The following is a 19,056-nucleotide window of genomic DNA, read 5'->3' as shown; positions in this document are numbered from 1 at the left end:
GGAGGGAGCTGAACTTCACTGGCGGAGACGGAGGGTGGCGGTGGGGAAGCTTCCGAGCCATGGAGGAGAGCACAACAGGGGTGCGGAGGGCAAAGCGGAGAGATTACCGCACAGAGGATCGGTGCCGACCAGCACTCACCAGCCCGAGAGGCTTGTCTGCTCACCCACCGGGGCGGGAGGGGCTGGGAGCTGAGGCTCCGGCTTCGGTCGGAGCGCAGGGAGAGGACTGGGGTTGGCGGCGTGAACACAGCCTGAAGGGGGCTACTGCGCCACGGCTAGCCAGGAGGGAGTCTGGGGAAAAGTCTGGACCTGCCTAAGAGGCAAGAGACCATTATTTCGGGGTGCGCGAGGAGAGGCATTCAGAGCACCACCTAAAGGAGCTCCAGAGACGGGTGCGAGCCACGGCTATCAGCGCGGACCCCAGAGATGGGCATGAAACGCTGAGGCTGCTGCTGCCGACACCAAGAAGCCTGTGAGCAAGCACAGGTCACTATCAACACCCCCCTTCCGGAGAGCCTGTGCAGCCCGCCACTGCCAGGGTCCCGAGATCCAGGGACAACTTCCCTGGGAGAACGCACGGCGCGCCTCAGGCTGGTGCAAAGTCACGCTGACCTCTGCCGCCGCAGGCTCGCCTCGCATTCCGTACCCCTCCCTCCCCAACCCCGGCCTGAGTGAGCCATAGCCCCCGAAGCAGCTGCTCCTTTAACCCCGCACTATCTGAGCCAAGATCAGACGCCCTCCGGCAATCTACACGCAGAGGCGGGGCCCAATCCAAAACTGAGCCCTGCGAGCTGTGAGAACAAAGAAGAGAAAGGGAAATCCCTCCCAGCAGCCTCAGGAGCAGCGGATTAAATCTCCACAATCAACTTGATGTACCTGCATCTGTGGAATACCTGAATAGACAGCAAATCATCCCAAAATTGAGGAGGTGGACTTTGGGAGCAACTATAGACTTGGGATTTGCTTTCTGCATCTAATTTGTTTTCATGTTTACCTTAGTTTAGTATTTAGAGTTTATTATCAATGGTAGATTTGTTTATTGATTTGGCTGCTTGCTTCCTTTTTCATATATATATATAGATTTTTTTTTACTTTTTCTCTTTCTGTGAGTGTGTATGTGTATGCTTCTTTGTGTCATTTTGTCTGTATAGCTTTGCTTTTACCATTTTTCCTAGGGTTCTGTCTTTCCATTGCTTTTTTTTTAGTACAGTTTTTTTTTCTTTTTTTATTTATTTTTGGCTGCCTTGGGTGTTCGTTGTTGCACGCAGTGTTTCTCTAGTTGCGGCAAATGGGGGCTACTCTTTGTCACGGTGCGTGGACTTCTCATTGCAGTGGCTTCTCTTGTTGTGGAGCACGGGCTCTAGGCGCACGGGCTGCAGTAGTTGTGGCATGCGGGCTCAGCAGCTGTGGCTCACGGGCTCTAGAGCGCAGGCTCAATAGTTGTGGTACACGGGCTTAGTTGCTCCGTGGCATGTGGGATCTTCCTGGATCAGGGTTCGAACCCGTGTCCCTTGCATTGGCAGGTGGATTCTTAACCACGGCGCCACCAGGGAAGCCCTTTAGTATAGTTTTTAGTGCTGGTTACCATTGGTGGATTTTTTTTTTGGTATGGTTGCTGTCTTCTTTCTTTCGTTCTTTATTTTTTATTACATTTAACTTTTTTTATTTTAAATATACTTTTTTATTTTAATAACTTTATTCTATTTTTTTTCTTTATTTCTTTCTTTCTCCCTTTACTTCTGAGTGGTGTGGCTGACAGGGACTTTGGGCGCGGGCCGGGCGTCAGGCCTGGGCCTCTGACGTGGGAGAGCTGAGTTCAGGACATTGGCCCACCAGAGACCTCCAAGCTCCATGTAATATCAAAAGGCGAAAACTATCCCAGAGATCTCCATCTCAACACAAAGACCCAGCTCCACTCAACAACCAGCAAGCTACAGTGTTGGACACCCTATGCGAAAAAACTAACAAGACAGGAACACAACCCCACCCATTAGCAGAGACGCCGCCTAAAATGATACTAAAGTCGCAGACACCCCAAAAGACACCAATGGATGTGGTCTTGCCCACCAGAAAGACAAGACCCAGCCTCATCCACCACAACACAGGTACTAGTCCCCTCCACCAGGAAGCCTACACAACCCACTGACCCAACCTTAGCCACTGGGGGCAGACACCAAAAACAATAGGAACTATGAACCTACAGCCTGTAAAAAGGTGACCCCAAACACAGTAAGGTAAGCAAAATGAGAAGACAGAGAAACACACAGCAGACAAAGGAGCAAGTTAAAAACCCACCAGACCAAACAAATGAAGAGGAAATAGGCAGTATACCTGAAAAATAATTCAGAATAACTATAGTAAAGATGATCCAAAATCTTGGAAATACAATGGAGAAAATACAAGAAACGTTTAACAAGGACTAGAAGAACTAGAGAGCAAACAACAAATGACTAACAACACAATAAATGAAATTAAAAATTCTCTAGAAGGAATCAATAGCAAAATAACTGAGGCATAAGAACGGATAAGTGACCTGGAAGATAAAATAGTGGAAATAACTACCACAGAGCAGAATAAACAAAAAAGAATGAAAAGAATTGAGCACAGTCTCAGAGACCTCTGGGACAACATTAAACTCACCAATATTCAGATTATAGGGGTCCCAGAAGAAGAAGAGAAAAAGAAAGGGACTGAGAAAATATTTGAAGAGATTAGTGTTGAAAACTGCCCTAATACAGGAAAAGAAAGAGTCAGTCAAGTCCAGGAAGCACAGAGAGTCCCATACAGGATAAACCCAAGGGGAAACATGCCAAGACACATATTAATCAAACTATCAAAAATTAAATACAAACAAAAACATTAAAAGCGGCAAGGGAAAAACAACAAATAACATAGAAGGGAATCCCCATAAGGTTAACAGCTGATCTTTCAGGAGAAACTCTGCAAGCCAGAAGGGAGTGGCAGGACATATTTAAAGTGATGAAAAGGAAAAGCAAACCTACAACCAAGATTACTCTACCCAGCAAGGATCTCATTCAGATTCGACGGAGAAATTAAAACATTTACAGATAAGCAAGAGCTAAGAGAATTCAGCACCACCAAGCTAGCTTTACAACAAATGCGAAAGGAATTTCTCTAGGCAGGAAACACAAGAGAAGGAAAAGACCTACAATAACAAACTCAAAACAATTTAGAAAAGGGTAACAGGAACATACATAGCGATAACTACCTTAAATGTAAATGGATTAAATGCTCCAACCAAAAGACATAGACTGGCTGAATGGATACAAAAACAAGACCAGTATATATACTGTCTACAAGAGACCCACTTCAGACCTAGGGACACATACAGACTGAAAGTGAGGGGATGGAAAAAGATATTCCATGCAAATGGAAATCAAAAGAAAGCTGGAGTAGCATATTCTCTCATCAGACAAAATAGACTTTAAAATAAAGACTATTACAAGAGACAAAGAAAGACACTACATAATGATCAAGGGATCAATCCAAGAAGAAGATATAACAATTGTAAATATTTATGAACCAAACATAGAAGCACCTCAATATGTAGGCGAATGCTAACAGCCATAAAAGGGGAAATCAACAGTAACACAATCATAATAGGGGACTTTAACACCCCACTTTCACCAGTGGACAGATCATCCAAAATGAAAATAAATAAGGAAACACAAGCTTTAAAAGATACATTAAACAACATGGACTTAATTGATATTTATAGGGAATTCCATCCAAAAACAACAGAATACACTTTCTGCTCAAGTGCTCATGGAACATTCTCCAGGATAGATCATATCTTGGGTCACAAATCAAGCCTTGGTAAATTTAAGAAAATTAAAATCATATAAAGTATCTTTTCTGACCACAACGCTATGAGACTAGATATCAATTACAGGAAAAAATCTGTAAAAAATACAAATACATGGAGGCTAAACAATACACTAGTAAATAACTAAGAAATCACTGAAGAAATCAAAGAGGAAATCAAAAAATACCTAGAAACAAATGACAATGAAAACATGATGGCCCAAAACCTATGCTATGCAGCAAAAGCAGTTCTAAGAGGGAAGTTTATAGCAATACAATCCTACCTCAAGAAACAAGAAACATCTCAAATAAACAACCTAACCTTAAAGCTAAAGCAATTAGAGAAAGAAGAAAAATAAAAAACCCAAAGTTAGTAGAAGGAAAGGAATCATAAAGATCAGATCAGAAATGAAGGAAAAAGAAATGAAGGAAACAACAGCAAATATCAATAAAACTAAAAGCTGGTTCTTTGAGAAGATTAACAAAATTGATAAACCATTAGCCAGACTCACCAAGAAAAAAAAGGAAGAAGACTCAAATCGACAGAATTAGAAATGAAAAAGGAGAACTAACAACTGACACTGCAGAAATACAAAGGATCATGAGAGATTACTACAAGCAAATATATGCCAATAAAATGGACAGCCTGGAAGAAATGGACAAATTCTTAAAAAAGCACAACTTTCCAAGACTGAACCAGGCAGAAATAGAAAATATAAACAGACCAATCACAAGGACTGAAGTTGAGACTGTGAATAAAAATCTTCCAACAAAAGACCAGGATCAGATGGCTTTACAGGTGAATTCTATGAAACATTTAGAGAAGAGCTAACACCTATCCTTCTCAAACTCTTTCAAAATATACCAGAGGGAGGAACACTCCCAAACTCATTCTACAAGACCACCATCACCCTGATACCAAAACCAACAACGATGTCACAAGGACAGAAAACTACTGGCCAATATTACTGATGAACAAAGGTGCAAAAATCCTCAACAAAATACTAGCAAACAGAATCCAACAGCACATTAAAAGGATCATACACCATGATCAAGTGGGGTTTATCCCAGGAAGGCAAGGATTCTTCAATATATGCAAATCAATCAATGTGATACACCACATTAACAAATTGAAGGAGAAAAAACATATGATCATCTCAATAGATGCAGAAAAAGCTTTCAACAAAATTCAACACACATTTAAAATAAAAACCCTCCAGAAAGTAGGCACAGAGGGAACTTATCTCAACATAACAGAGGCCATATATGACAAACCCATAGCCAACATTGTTCTCAGTGGTTAAAAACAGAAACTATTTCCTCTAACATCAGGAATAAGACAAGGTTGTCCACTCTCACTATTATTCAACATACTGTTGGAAGTTTTAGCCATTGCAATCAGAGAAGAAATAGAAAGAAAAGGAATCCAAATCGGAAAAGAGGAAAAGCTGTCATTGTTCACAGATGACATGATACTATATATAGAGAATCCTAAAGAATCTACCAGAAAACCACTAGAGCTAATCAATGAATTTGGTAAAGTAGAAGGATACAAAGAAATCTCTTGCATTCTTATACACTAATGATGAAAAATCTGGAAGAGAAATTAAGGAAACACTCCCATTTACCATTGCAATAAAAAGAATAAAATACCTAGGAATAAACCTACCTAAGGAGACAAAAGACCTGTATGCAGAAAACTATAAGACACTGATGAAAGAAATTAAAGATGATACAAACAGGTGGAGAGATATCCCATGTTCTTGGATTGGAAGAATCAACATTGTGAAAATTGCTATACTACCCAAAGCAATCTACAGATTCATTGCAATCCCTATCAAACTACCAATGGTATTTTTCACAGAACTAGAACAAAAAATTTCACAATTTGTGTGGAAACACAAAAACCCCAAACAGCCAAAGCAATCTTGAGAAAGAAAAACGGAGCTAGAGGAATCAGGCTCCCAGACCTCAGACTATACTACAAAGCTACAGTAATCAAGACAGTATTGTACTGCCACAAAAATAGAACTATAGATCAATGGAATGGGATAGAAAGCCCAGAGATAAACCCACACACCTATGGTCACCTTATTTTTGATAAAGGAGGTAAGAATATACAACGGAGAAAAGACAGCCTCTTCAATAAGTGGTGCTGGGAAAACTGGACAGCTACATGTAAAAGAATGAAATTAGAACACTCCCTAACACCATACCCAAAAATAAACTCAAAATGGATTAAACACCTAAATGTAACACGAGACGCTATAACACTCTTAGAGGAAAACATCGGCAGAACACTTAGACATAAATCACAGCAAGATCCTTTTGACTCACCTCCTAGAGAAATCCAAATAAAAACAAAAATAAACACATGGCTCCTAATGAAACTTAAAAGCTTTTGCATAGTAAAGGAAACCATAAACAAGACGAAAAGACAACCCTCAGATGGGAGAAAATATTTGCAAATGAAGCAACTGACAAAGGATTAATCTCCAAAATTTACAAGCAGCTCATGCAGCTCAATATCAAAAAAAAAACCAAAAACCCAATCCAAAAATAGGTAGAAGACCTAAACAGATATTTCTCCAAAGAAGATATACAGATTGCCAACAAACATATGAAAGGATGCTCAACATCACTAATCGTTAGAGAAATGCAAGTCAAAACTAAAATGAGGTATCACCTCACACCAGTTAGAATGGCCATCATCAAAAAATCTACAAACAATAAATCCTGGGGAGGGTGTGGAGAAAAGCAAACCCTCTTGCACTGTTGATGGGAATGTAAATTGATACAGCCAGTATGGAGAACAGTATGGAGGTTCCTTAAAAAACTAAAAATAGAACTACCATATGACCCAGCAATCCCACTACTGGGCATATACCCTGAGAAAACCATAATTCATAAAGAGTCATGTACCACAATGTTCATTGCAGCTCTATTTACAATAGCCAGGACAGGGAAGCAACCTAAGTGTCCATTGACAGATGAATGGATAAAGAAGATGTGACACATATATACAGTGGAATATTACTCTGCCATAAAAAGAAGCAAAACTGAATTATTTGTAGTGAGGTGGATGGACCTAGAGTCTGTCATACAGAGTGAAGTAAGTCAGAAAGAGAAAAACAAATGCTAACACATATATATGGAATCTAAAAAAATAAAAAAGGTCTGAAGAACCTGTGGGCAGGACAGGAATAAAGACGCGGACATAGAGAATGGACTTGAGGACACGGGGTGGGGAGAGGGTAAGCTGAGACAAAGTGAGAGAGTGGCATGGACATATATACACTACCAAATGTAAAATAGATAGCTATTGGGAAGCAGCTGCATAGCACAGGGGGATCAGCTCGGTACTTTGTGACCATCTAGAGGGGTGGGATAGGGAGGGTGGGAGGGAGACGTAAAAGGGTGGAGATATGAGGATATATGTATAGTTGATGTACTTTGTTATAAAGCAGAAACTAACACACCATTGTAAAGCAATTATACTCCAATAAAGATATTAAAAAAATCAGCAAAATAATGTAGGTTACTAGCAAACCTTTGAATGGTGGGTGTGCTCTCCATCTTGGAAGTTAATCGTGCCAAAGGTATCTGTAGAGCTTTTCATTGTGTGCTTTTCAACAGACCATTGTTCATTTTCACTATCGTTGGCAGCTGAGATGGTCCAGGCTTCATCTATCCCATAATGGTCTCTAATCAATCGCCCACAGTAACACCTTAAATTTGGGATGAATACCAATTTCAAAATAGAAAACACACAATTTCAGAATAGAAAATAGATGTAATGTTTCTACATGTTCCTAGGGTAATATAAAGATGACATGTATTAACAAGTTTTAAAACTTCACACTGAGATTTATATTTGATTTCCAACACTGGGTTGTTTTCTAAGTTTAAAAACATTCTCACTGCTTCTCTCCCTTGGCTACACATTAGAGTCATTCTGGGGATGTTTTAAGAAAACACTACAAATCTCTTACACATCCATGTTCATAGCAGCGTTATTCACAACAGCCAAGTGGTAGCAGCAACCCATGTATTCATCAATAGATGGATGGATGAACAAAATGTAGTATACACATTCAATTTTGCAAGATAAAAAGTTCTGTAGATCCACAACACAACAATGGGAATATACTTAACACTAATGAACTGTACTCTTAAAAATGATTAAAATAGTAAAGAAAACAAAAACAAACATCAAATTGTGTATTTTAAATATGTGCAGTCTATGTCAATTATAGCTCAAAAACTATTTTTAAAATATAATATTGTGAACAATCATTGACAGGAAGACACTGGAACTCACCAAAAAAGATACCACACATCCAAAGACAAAGGAGAAGCCACAATGAGATGGTAGGAGGGGCGCAGTCACAATCAAATCAAATCCCGTAACTGCTGGGTGGGTGACTCACAAACTGGAGAACACTTATACCACAGAAGTCCACCCACTGGAGTGAAGGTTCTGAGCCCCACGTCAGGCTTCCCAAACTTGGGGTCTGGCAATGTAAGAAGGAATTCCTAGAGAATCAGACTTTGAAGGGTAGTGGTATTTGACTGCAGGACTTCAACAGGACTGGGGGAAACAGAGACTCCACTCTTAGAGGGCACACACAAAGTAGTGTGCGCATCAGGACCTAGGGGAGGAGCAGTGACCCCATAGGAGACTGAAACAGACCTACCTGCTACTGTTGGAGGGTCTCCTGCAGAGGCAGGGGGTGGCTGTGGCTCACCGTGAGGACAAGGACACTGCAAGCAGAAGTTCTGGGAAGTACTCCTTGGCGTGAGCCCTCCCAGAGTCTGCCATTAGCCCCCACAAAGAGCCGGGTAGCCTCCAGTGTTGGGTCACCTCAGGCCTGTTTGATTGCTTACCAACAGGGAGGGAACCCAGCCCCACCCATGATCAGACAAGTGGATTAAAGTTTTACTGAACTCTGCCCACCAGAGCAACAGCCAGCTCTACCCACCACCAGTCCCTCCCATCAGGAAACTTGCACAAGCCTCTTAGACAGCCTCATCCACCAGAGGGCAGACAGCAGAAGCAAGAGGAACTACAATCCTGCAGCCTATGGAACAAAAACCACATTCATATAGAGACAGACAAGATGAAAAGGCAGAAGGCTATGTACCAGATGAAGAAACAAGACAAAACCCCAGAAAAACAAGTAAATGAAGTGGAGAGATGCAACCTTCCAGAAAAAGAATTCAGAATAATGATAGTGAACATGATCCAGGACCTCGGAAAAAGAATGGAGGCAAAGATCAAGAAGAAACAAGAAATGTTTTACAAAGACCTAGAAGAATTAAAGAACAAACAAACAGAGATGAACAATAAATAACTGAAATGAAAAATACACTAGAAGGAACCAATAGCAGAATAACTGAGGCAGAAGAACAGATAAGTGACCTGGAAGACAGAATGGTGGAATTCACTGCCGTGGAACAGAATAAAGAAAAAAGAATGAAAAGAAATGAAGACAGCCTAAGAGATCTCTGGGACAACATTAAATGCAACAACATTCACATTAGGGGTCCCAGAAGGTGAAGAGAGACAGAAGGACCTGAGAAAATATTTGAAGAGATTATAGTCAAAAACTTCCCTAACATGGGAAAGGAAATAGCCACCCAAGTACAGGAAGCACAGAGAGTCCCATACAGGATAAACCCAAGGAAAAACACGCCGAGACACATAGTAATCAAATTGACAAAAATTAAAGACAAAGAAAAATTATTGAAAGCAACAAGGTAAAAACAACAAATAACATACAAGGGAACTCCCACAAGGGTAACAGCTGATTTCTCAGCAGAAACTCTACAAGCCAGAAGGAAGTGGCATGATATGTTTAAAGTGATGAAAGGGAAGAACCTACAACCAAGATTACTCTACCCAGCAAGGATCTCATTCAGATTCAATGGAGAAATCAAAAGCTTTACAGACAAGCAAATGCTAAGAGAACTCAGCACCACCAAACCAGCTTTACAACAAATGCTAAAGGAACTTCTCTAAGTGGGAAACACAAGAGAAGAAAAAGACCTACAAGAACAAACCCATGGGCTTCCCTGGTGGCGCAGTGGTTGAGAGTCCGCCTGCCGATGCAGGGGACACGAGTTCGTGCCCTGGTCCAGGAAGATATCACATGCCGTGGAGCGGCTAGGCTCATGAGCCATGGCCACTGAGCCTGCGCGTCTGGAGCCTGTGCTCCGCAACGGGAGAAGCCACAACAGTGAGAGGCCCATGTACAGCAAAAAAAAAAAAAACATAACAATTAAGAAAATGGGAATACGAACATACATATCGATAAGTACCTTAAACATGAATGGATTAAAAGCTCCAACCAAAAGATACAGGCTCAGTGAATGGATACAAAAACAAAACCCATGTGTATGCTGTCTACAAGAGACCCACTTCAGACCTAGGGACACATACAGACTGAAAGTGAGGGGATGGAATAACGCATTCCATGCAAACGGAAATCAAAAGAAAGCTGGAGGAGGAGTACTCATATCATATAAAATAGACTTTAAAATAAAGAATGTTACAAGAGACAAGGAAGGACACTGCATAATGATCAAGGGATTAATCCAGGAAGAAGATATTACAATTATAAGTATATATGTACCCAACATAGGAACACCTCAATACATAAGGCAACGGCTAACAGCGCTAAAAGAGGAAATTGACAGCAACACAATAATAGTGGGGGACTTTAACGCCTCACTTACACCAATAGAAAGATCATCCAAATAGAAAATTAATAAGGAAACACAAGCTTGAAATGACACAATAGACCAGATAGATTTAATTGATATTTATAGGACATTCCATCCAAAAACAGCAGATTACACTTTCTTTTCAAATGCACATGGAACATTCTCCAGGATAGATCACATCTTGGGTCAAAAATCAAGCTTCAGTAAATTTAAGAAAAGTGAATTCATATCAAGCATCTTTTTTGACCACAATGCTATGAGATTAGAAATCAATTCCAGGGAAAAAAACATAAAAAACACTAGCACATGGAGGCTAAACGTTACTAAATAACCGAGAGATCACTGAAGAAATCAAAAAATACCTAGAGACAAATTACAATGAAAATACGACGATCCAAAACCTATGGGATGCAGCAAAAGCAGTTCTAAGAGGGAAGTTTATAGCTATACAAGCCTACCTCAAGAAACAAGAAAAATCTCAAATAAACAATCTAACCTTACACTGAAAAAACCTAGAGAAAGAGGAACAAACAAAACCCAAAGTTAGTAGAAAGAAAGAAATGATAAAGATCACAGCAGAAATAAATGAAATAGAAACAAAGAAAACAGTAGCAATGATCAATAAAACTAAAAGATGGTTCTTTGAGAAGATAAACAAAATTGATAAAACATTAGCCAAACTCATCAAGAAAAAGAGGGAGAGGACTCAAATCAATAAAATTAGAAATGAAAAAGGAAAAGTTACAACAGACACCGCAGTAATACAAAGCATCCTAAGAGAATACCACAAGCAACTCTATGCCAATAAAATGGACAACCTGGAAGAAATGGACAAATTCTTAAAAAAGCACAAGTTTCCAAGACTGAACCAGAAAGAAATAGGAAATATGAACAGAACAATCACAAGCACTGAAATTGAAACTGTGATTAAAATCTTCCAACAAACAAAAGTCTCGGACCAGATGGCTTCACAGGTGAATTCTATCAAACATTTAGAGACAAGCTAACACCCATCCTTCTCAAATTCTTCCAAAAAACTGCAGAGGAAGGAACACTCCCAAACTCATTCTATGAGGCCACCATCACCCTGATACCAAATCCAGAAAAAGATACTACAAAAAAAGAAAATTATAGATCAATATCACTGATGAATATAGATGCAAAAATCCTCAACAAAATACCAGCAAACAGAATCCAACAACACATTAAAAGGATCATACACCATGATCAAGTGGGATTTATCCCAGGGACGCATGGATTCTTCAATATACTCAAATTAATCAACGTGATACACTATTAACAAATTGAAGAATAAAAACCATATGATCATCTCAATAGATGCAGAAAAACCTTTTGACAAAATTCAACACCCATTTATGATAAAAGCTCTCCAGAAAGTGGACATAGAGGGAACCTCCCTCAACATAATAAAGGCCATATATGACGAACCCACAGCAAACATCATCCTCAGTGGTGGAAAACTGAAACCATTTCCTCTAAGATCAGGAACAAGACAAGGATGTCCACTCTCACCACTATTATTTAACATAGTTTTGGAAGTCCTAGCCATGGCAAGCAGAGAGGAAAAAGAAATAAAAGGAATACAAATTGGAAAAGAAGAAGAAAAACTGTCACTGTTTCCAGAGGACATGATACTATACATAGAGAATCCTAAAGATGCCACGAGAAAACTACTAGAGCTAATCAATGAATTTGGTAAAGTTGCAGGATACAAAATTAATGCACAGGAATCTCTTGCATTCCTATACACTAATGATGAAAAATCTGAAAGAGAAATTAAGGACATACTCCCATTTACCACTGCAACAAAAAGAATAAAAAACGTAGGAATAAACCTCCCTAAGGAGACAAAATACCTTTATGCAGAAAACTATCAGACACTGATGAAAGAAATTAAAGATGATACAAACAGATGGAGAGACGTACCATGTTCTTGGATTGGAAGAATCAATACTGTGAAAATGACTATACTACCCAAAGCAATCTACAGATTCAGTGCAATCCTTATCAAATTACCAATGGCATTTTTTACAGAACTAGAACAAAAAATCTTAAAATTTGTATGGAGACACAAAAGACCCCAAATAGCCAATGCAGTCTTGAGGGAAAAAAATAGAGCTGGAGGAATCAGACTCCATGACTTCAGACTATACTGCAAAGCTATAGTAATCAAGACAATATGGTACTAGCACAAAAACAGAAATACAGATCAATGGAATAGCATAGAAAGCCCAGAGATAAACCCATGCACCTATGGTCAACTAATTTATGAGAAAGGAGGCAAGGATATACAATGGAGAAAAGACAGTCTCTTCAATAAGTGGTGCTCGGAAAACTGGACAGCTACATGTAAAAGAATGAAATTAGAACACTCCCTAACACCATATACAAAAACAAATTCAAAATGGATTAGAGATTGAAATGTAAGACTGGACACTATAAAACTCTTAGAAGAAAACATAGGAAGAACACTCTTTGACATAAATCACAGCAAGATTTTTTTGATCTACCTCCTAGATTAATTGAAATAAAAACAAAAATAAACAAATGGGACCTAAAGAAACTTAAAAGCTTTTGCAAAGCAAAGGAAACTACAAACAAGACGAAAAGACAACCCTCAGAATGGGAGAAAATTATTTGCAAATGAATCAATGGACAAAGGATTAACCTCCAAAATATATAAACAGCTCAATATTTAAAAAAAACAAACAACCCAATCGAAAAATGGGCAGAAGACCTAAACAGACGTTCCTCCAAAGAAGACATACAGATGGCCAAGAAGCACATGAAAAGCTGCTCAACATCACTAATTATTAGAGAAATGCACATCTAAACTACAATGAGGTATCACCTCACACCAGTTAGAATGGGCATCATCAAAAAATGTACAAATAACAAATGCTGGAGAGGATGTGGAGAGAAGGGAACCCTCTTGCACTGTTGGTGGGAATGTAAATTGATACATCCACTATGGAGAACAGCATGGAGGTTCCTTAAAAAACTAAAAATAGAATTACCATATGACCCAGCAATCCCACTACTGGGCATATACCCAGAGAAAACCATAATTCAAAAAGACACATGCACCCCAATGTTCATTGCAGCTCTTTTTACAATAGCCAGGTCATGGAAGCAACCTAAATGCCAATCGACAGATGAATAGATAAAGATGTGGTACATATATACAATGGAATATTACTCAGCCATAAAAAGGAATGAAATTGGGTCATTTGTAGAGAAGTGGATGGATCTAGAGTCTGTCATACAGAGTGAAGTAAGTCAGAAAGAGAAAAACAAATATCATATATTAACGCATATATGTGAAACCTAGAAAAATGGTGCAGATGAACTGGTTTGCAGGGCAGAAATAGAGACACAGATGTAGAGAACAAATGTATGGACACCAAGCGGGGAAAGTGTGGGGGTGTGTGGTGGTGGTGGCATGAATTGGGAGATTGGGATTGACATGTATTCACTAATATGTATAAAAGAGATAACTACTAAGAACCTGCTGTATAAGAAATAAATAAAATTAAATTTAAAAAAAATCTTGGGCTTCCCTGGTGGCGCAGTGGTTGGGAGTCCGCCTGCCGATGCAGGGGGCGCGGGTTCGTGCCCCGGTCCGGGAGGATCCCACATGCTGCGGAGCGGCTGGGCCCGTGGGCCATGGCCGCTGAGCCTGCGCGTCCGGAGCCTCTGCTCCACAACGGGAGAGGCCGCGACAGTGAGAGGCCCGCGTACCACAAAAAAAAAAATCTTAATACTTAAGAAGATTAAGAAAAATCCTCATGTGAAATGTAAGATGCACATCAAAAGGAAGGACTGTTAATTAATGCAAAAAAATAGATGCAACTTCAGAGAAATATATAAACATAGAACTGTTTATTTGTCTTACCTGATTAAATTCTGACAAACCTGGCATCCTGCAGTACATCTTAATTAAAGAAATAAAACCACTGTTAGTTTATTAATATATTTGAAAACATATTTAATGCTTATTCAGTAAATATCTGTTAATCTTCCATAATCTGGAAATCAGGGTTTACTGAGTACTCATACATCATCTCCCAAATATTCCCAGATGTCATTTACCATATAGAATTACATTGCAGCAACTATGATCTAATTAACAGAATACTGAGTTTGGAACCAAAATACCTGGATTTAAATCTCAATGATTTAACAATTCCTCTAAGCCCCAGTTTTCACATCTGAAAATAATATCTGAACCATACAGTTATTAAAATGATTAAGAGTGATAATATATGTAAAGTGTCTTATAGTATCTGGTACATTGCAGGATGTATAAAAATGGTGGCTATTGTTATTATACTATGAAGATAACACAGAATTCCTGAGAATTAAGTAAGAAAACATACATATACAATTTTAAAACCCTAAAACACTATCAAACTGAGGAACAGTTGGTATGATTATAATAATTATATTTATTAATCTCTTTCTTATGATTCAAAAAAGCCTTCTGGATTTGGGAGTTAGCATTATGATTATCAATGATCATATTTTAAGTGTGAAGAAGTTTTAACTAGAAAAGAAATCTAAGTAAAATAATGGAAGAAAAGGTAGTGTTCATAGAATCAATCATTCTAAATTATTCAGAGATGAATATTCAGGTCTTTCACTTCTTCCTGTCCCCAGCCTTTTAGAAATCTTTTTTCTCAGAAGCTTCACTTCGACAAGTTCCAAATGTGAAAGAAAAAGACGTTGTAAACAAGTCTATCAGATTTGTTTCTTATTAGGAGCTACAAAAAGAATCAGTAAAAGACAAACCTTCATCTAAATTTAAAATAGTGAACTACCACTCTTTTGCTGTGTTCCATAAGGAAGAAAACTGCATGAAAGCCACAGTTTTGAGAATCTTACTAGGATCTAAGAAAAAGGCTGGCATGGAAGGAATAGCCATAGTCATCCATCCATTTTTTACAATCACAAAATAAGAGAGACTGCTTTTTTCCCATAAAAAGTAGTATAGCTTCGACCATTCATGGAATTATGATCACTGATACTCTTCTTGAGTCTGTGGGCTAATGACCTATAGTTTACCACTTTTCATGAGGTTCAAGGTGACTGTGAAGATGATTTTCCATTTACAGAGCAGTGGAAGCCACCTGAGCTCAATGTGCCTTCTACTGCAGCCACTATCATATTACAAAATCTCATAAAAGATGAAGGGAAAAAACAAGGTTACCCTGCCTTTTTATTCTGTAAACATTTTATAAGCAGGTAAAATGAGGATTTCCAATCACGCGGCTTACAAGCCACAGGTAACTCAAAGAGGGTGGGACTAGTAAATATTTAACAAAGGCAAAGAACACTATTTTAGTCATCATCCCCAAAGAACTAGAATTTCAGTGGCCTCACCTGCTACCTTTCATGAGCATACAGCTGTGATTTCTAAACTTCAAATGAATGTAAGGCCAAAGGCTCAGCAGAATCTAAAAATAGAGTGGTCCCCCTAATTAAAATACTGCTCTCCTATTTTCCTTTCCTTTTAATTCTTTTCCCCCAGGGCAATGCTACCCAATCTTAATTTCATGGACCCGATTACCCTGGGGAATTTTCCATAGACCTCTCTTCCTCTATCTTTCACTGGCTGCTGTTTTGAACTTTGTTCTACAAGTAGAACTTCCAAAGGGTTGTCAAGAACTCAGAATAATCAAATGCAAATCATTCCATTCTGCTGCCCATTATCTGCTTAAGCAAAAAGCCTGCAGGAGGAAAAAATTAACTGTTTGCATAATCTGAGCATGGAGTCCTGAAATATCCCAGTTACTACATTCACAGACACTCGGGGATAAGGAAGTCACACTATTTTGAATATTCAATACTCAAAAGTTGTAAATTTTTTATCCAAACCCGGTGGAATGGATGTAGCACTAGATATTTCCCTGGTATCTATCCTCCCAGGAAGAGGAACAGGAACATCAAAGATAAAGCAGCAGAGTGAAATCTACCACAATATTAACAGTGGCTCCACAGGGCAAACAATCATATCTCTAAATTTCAGTAAACAGTCCTCCAAGTACTGTTGCTTTAAAAAGAAAAATGTAATTAAAAATTGTACCTGTGAGGGTCCTTTGAGCTGGGTATGATTTTGTTACATTCTCTCTTGTTGAACACTCCTTCAATCCAGGATTTCTGGGACTGGATAGAAAAATGTCATTATTTTCATAGTCTCATTAAATGAAAACACAGTATAACCACAGTAGTCCAGGTAGGCAAGATATACTTAAATATAATAGACCCTAATTAAAATGCCAAGACCAGCCCCAAACCCCTAAGCATTTATTAGGTTCTATTACAGACAACATAGACACAAATAAGCCAATGTGAACACAAAAATATTCACAAAGTTAATTGGTCCACAATCTCATTTTAAGTGAAAGATCCCTAAATGCACAAAACTCTACCAAGGAAGTAAAGATATAGCAGAAGCATTCTCTTAATTCTGCCAGAAGTCACTTTTAAATCTTGTACCATAACCCTACAGAGTGAATATTAAGCTCTCAAACTTCAGAATTCTCACTTATAAAGTCCCACTTTGGCTAAGATTCGACAGGAAGCTGGAAAGAGTGTCAGAGGAGAGATGTAACCTCAGCAAGATTCTGTAAAAGAGTTCAATCTACAACAAATCTGGAGGATATGTAATGGAGAATATCACACGTGTGCCCTCAGAAGGGAACTTAACTGAGAAACTGATTTCCCATAAATGCCTGATTCACAGAAGACGAGACTTATTTCCTGACCAATAACCATATGCCAAGAATCTCTCTCCATCCTCAAGACAATGAATTTACTGCTTAGACACTGGCTGGATGTCTCCCTCTTTGCACTCCCTGCCCCAAACCCTCAACAGACTCGCCTGTAGCTTGCTACAGCATTCATTTCCCAAATTCAATTCCTCTGCTATTCCTGAATAAACTCAATTTCTGATCATTCAGGCTTGCCTCAGTTTACCTCTTTATTTAGGTTGACAATTTGATACACATTGTATAAGCATGGCTTACCATTGGCTGAATTTCAAAATATCTGAATTCATTCAACAAATATGTTGAAATAGGCCTCCATATGGCATGCTGGGAATTCTATGGCAAATAAGACAAAGTTCTTACTCTGAAGGAACTTAGAATAAAAAGAAGGAAACGGTTAACAAATTGATATCATTAAACTTCATGTGTAACATTTACCTATTAAAAATGGCTCCAGGGGGCTTCCCTGGTGGCGCAGTGGTTAAGAGTCCACCTGCCGATGCAGGGGACACAGGTTCGTGCCCCGGTCCGGGAAGGTCCCACATGCCGCGGAGCCCCTGGGCCCGTGAGCCATGGCCGCTGAGCGTGCGCGTCCGGAGCCTGTGCTCCGCAACGGGAGAGGCCACAACAGTGAGAGGCCCGCGTACCGCAAAAAAAAAAAAAAAAAGGCTCCAGGGACTTCCATGGTGGTCCATTGGGTAAGACTCCACACTCGCAATGCAGGGTGCCCAGGTTCAGTCCCTGGTTAGGGAACCAGATCCTGCATGTGTGCTGCAACTAAGAGTCCGCATGCCACAACTGAGTCCACATGCCGCAATTAAGACCCGGTGCAGCCATAATTAATTAATTAATTTTAAAAAACCAGCTCCAAAAAGGGTCCCTAATTTAGCAGCCTATGTATACAAATGAAGCAAGCTATGCTCAACCACTCCCTTCTTTTAAAAGGCTAGACAGCTGAATCTAGTAGAATGATGTGGGCAAATTACTTTCTTCAGGCCTGTTTTCCCATCTATTAAAAAGGAGATAATAACAGTAATACCGGCTGTTGGGCTACTGAAAGGAATTAAGGCTTGGATTTCTCCCTGGGACTTACTCGGGCTCAGTAAAGCTTAGTTATTATTATTGGTAATATCAAAGGTAAAAATTAGCTTTCTGGTTGGTACCATGGGAACTTAACTTTGATGTATTTTTTTCATAGAAAAATACTTCCTGACCTCCAAATCTCCCTCCTATGACCTCTCATATTTCAAACGAATGACTTTTATGGGTCCATTTTCCCCCACTAGACTCCAGCTCCTACAGGCCCCATGCCAGTCATTTCTGTTGCCCCAGGGCCCAACCCAATGATTGTTGAATGAGCAACAAAATGAACACACTTAAAATAGAACTTCAAGAATCCATGTATACAATTTTCTCTCCAAGGGTGTAAACAGGAAACCTGTGCCATAACAAGAACATGGAAACATTCCTCCTGCAACTCCCATATCTTATCTCAAAACTACAGGAAAAGAAAAGCAGGCTTAATTTGCAAGTGTTTCAAACAATTCTTCAATTTAGAACTTTACTTTTTCCCCCTACCTCATAATGGTAGCCTTTGCAATATACTCTTCAGCACATATGGAAGAGGTCCCCCCATGTTCAGTTCAACAGAGAACTATTAGGAACCATATGTTTGTTAGTTCTGATTCAATAGCCCAAATCTATTGAGGCCAAA

General features: G+C 39.3%; 1 protein-coding gene across 1 annotated transcript in view; it reads right to left on the bottom strand.

The window, feature by feature from the left end:
• Positions 1-19,056, bottom strand: part of TRPM6 (transient receptor potential cation channel subfamily M member 6) — a 137,852-nt gene that overhangs the window by 101,755 nt on the left and 17,041 nt on the right. The window contains exons 2-4 of the mRNA XM_060014622.1: positions 16,658-16,737; positions 14,468-14,506; positions 7,376-7,553 (exon numbers count right to left, since the gene is read on the bottom strand). Of these exons, the coding sequence (XP_059870605.1) occupies positions 7,376-7,553; positions 14,468-14,506; positions 16,658-16,737 (297 nt within the window). The remainder of the gene's footprint in view (positions 1-7,375; positions 7,554-14,467; positions 14,507-16,657; positions 16,738-19,056) is intronic.

Source organism: Delphinus delphis, chromosome 6 (assembly GCF_949987515.2).
Source record: "Delphinus delphis chromosome 6, mDelDel1.2, whole genome shotgun sequence".
Classification (NCBI taxonomy): Eukaryota; Metazoa; Chordata; class Mammalia; order Artiodactyla; family Delphinidae; genus Delphinus; species Delphinus delphis.
Note: the sequence above shows the minus strand (reverse complement) of the source record. Positions and strands in the feature narration are given on the sequence as shown.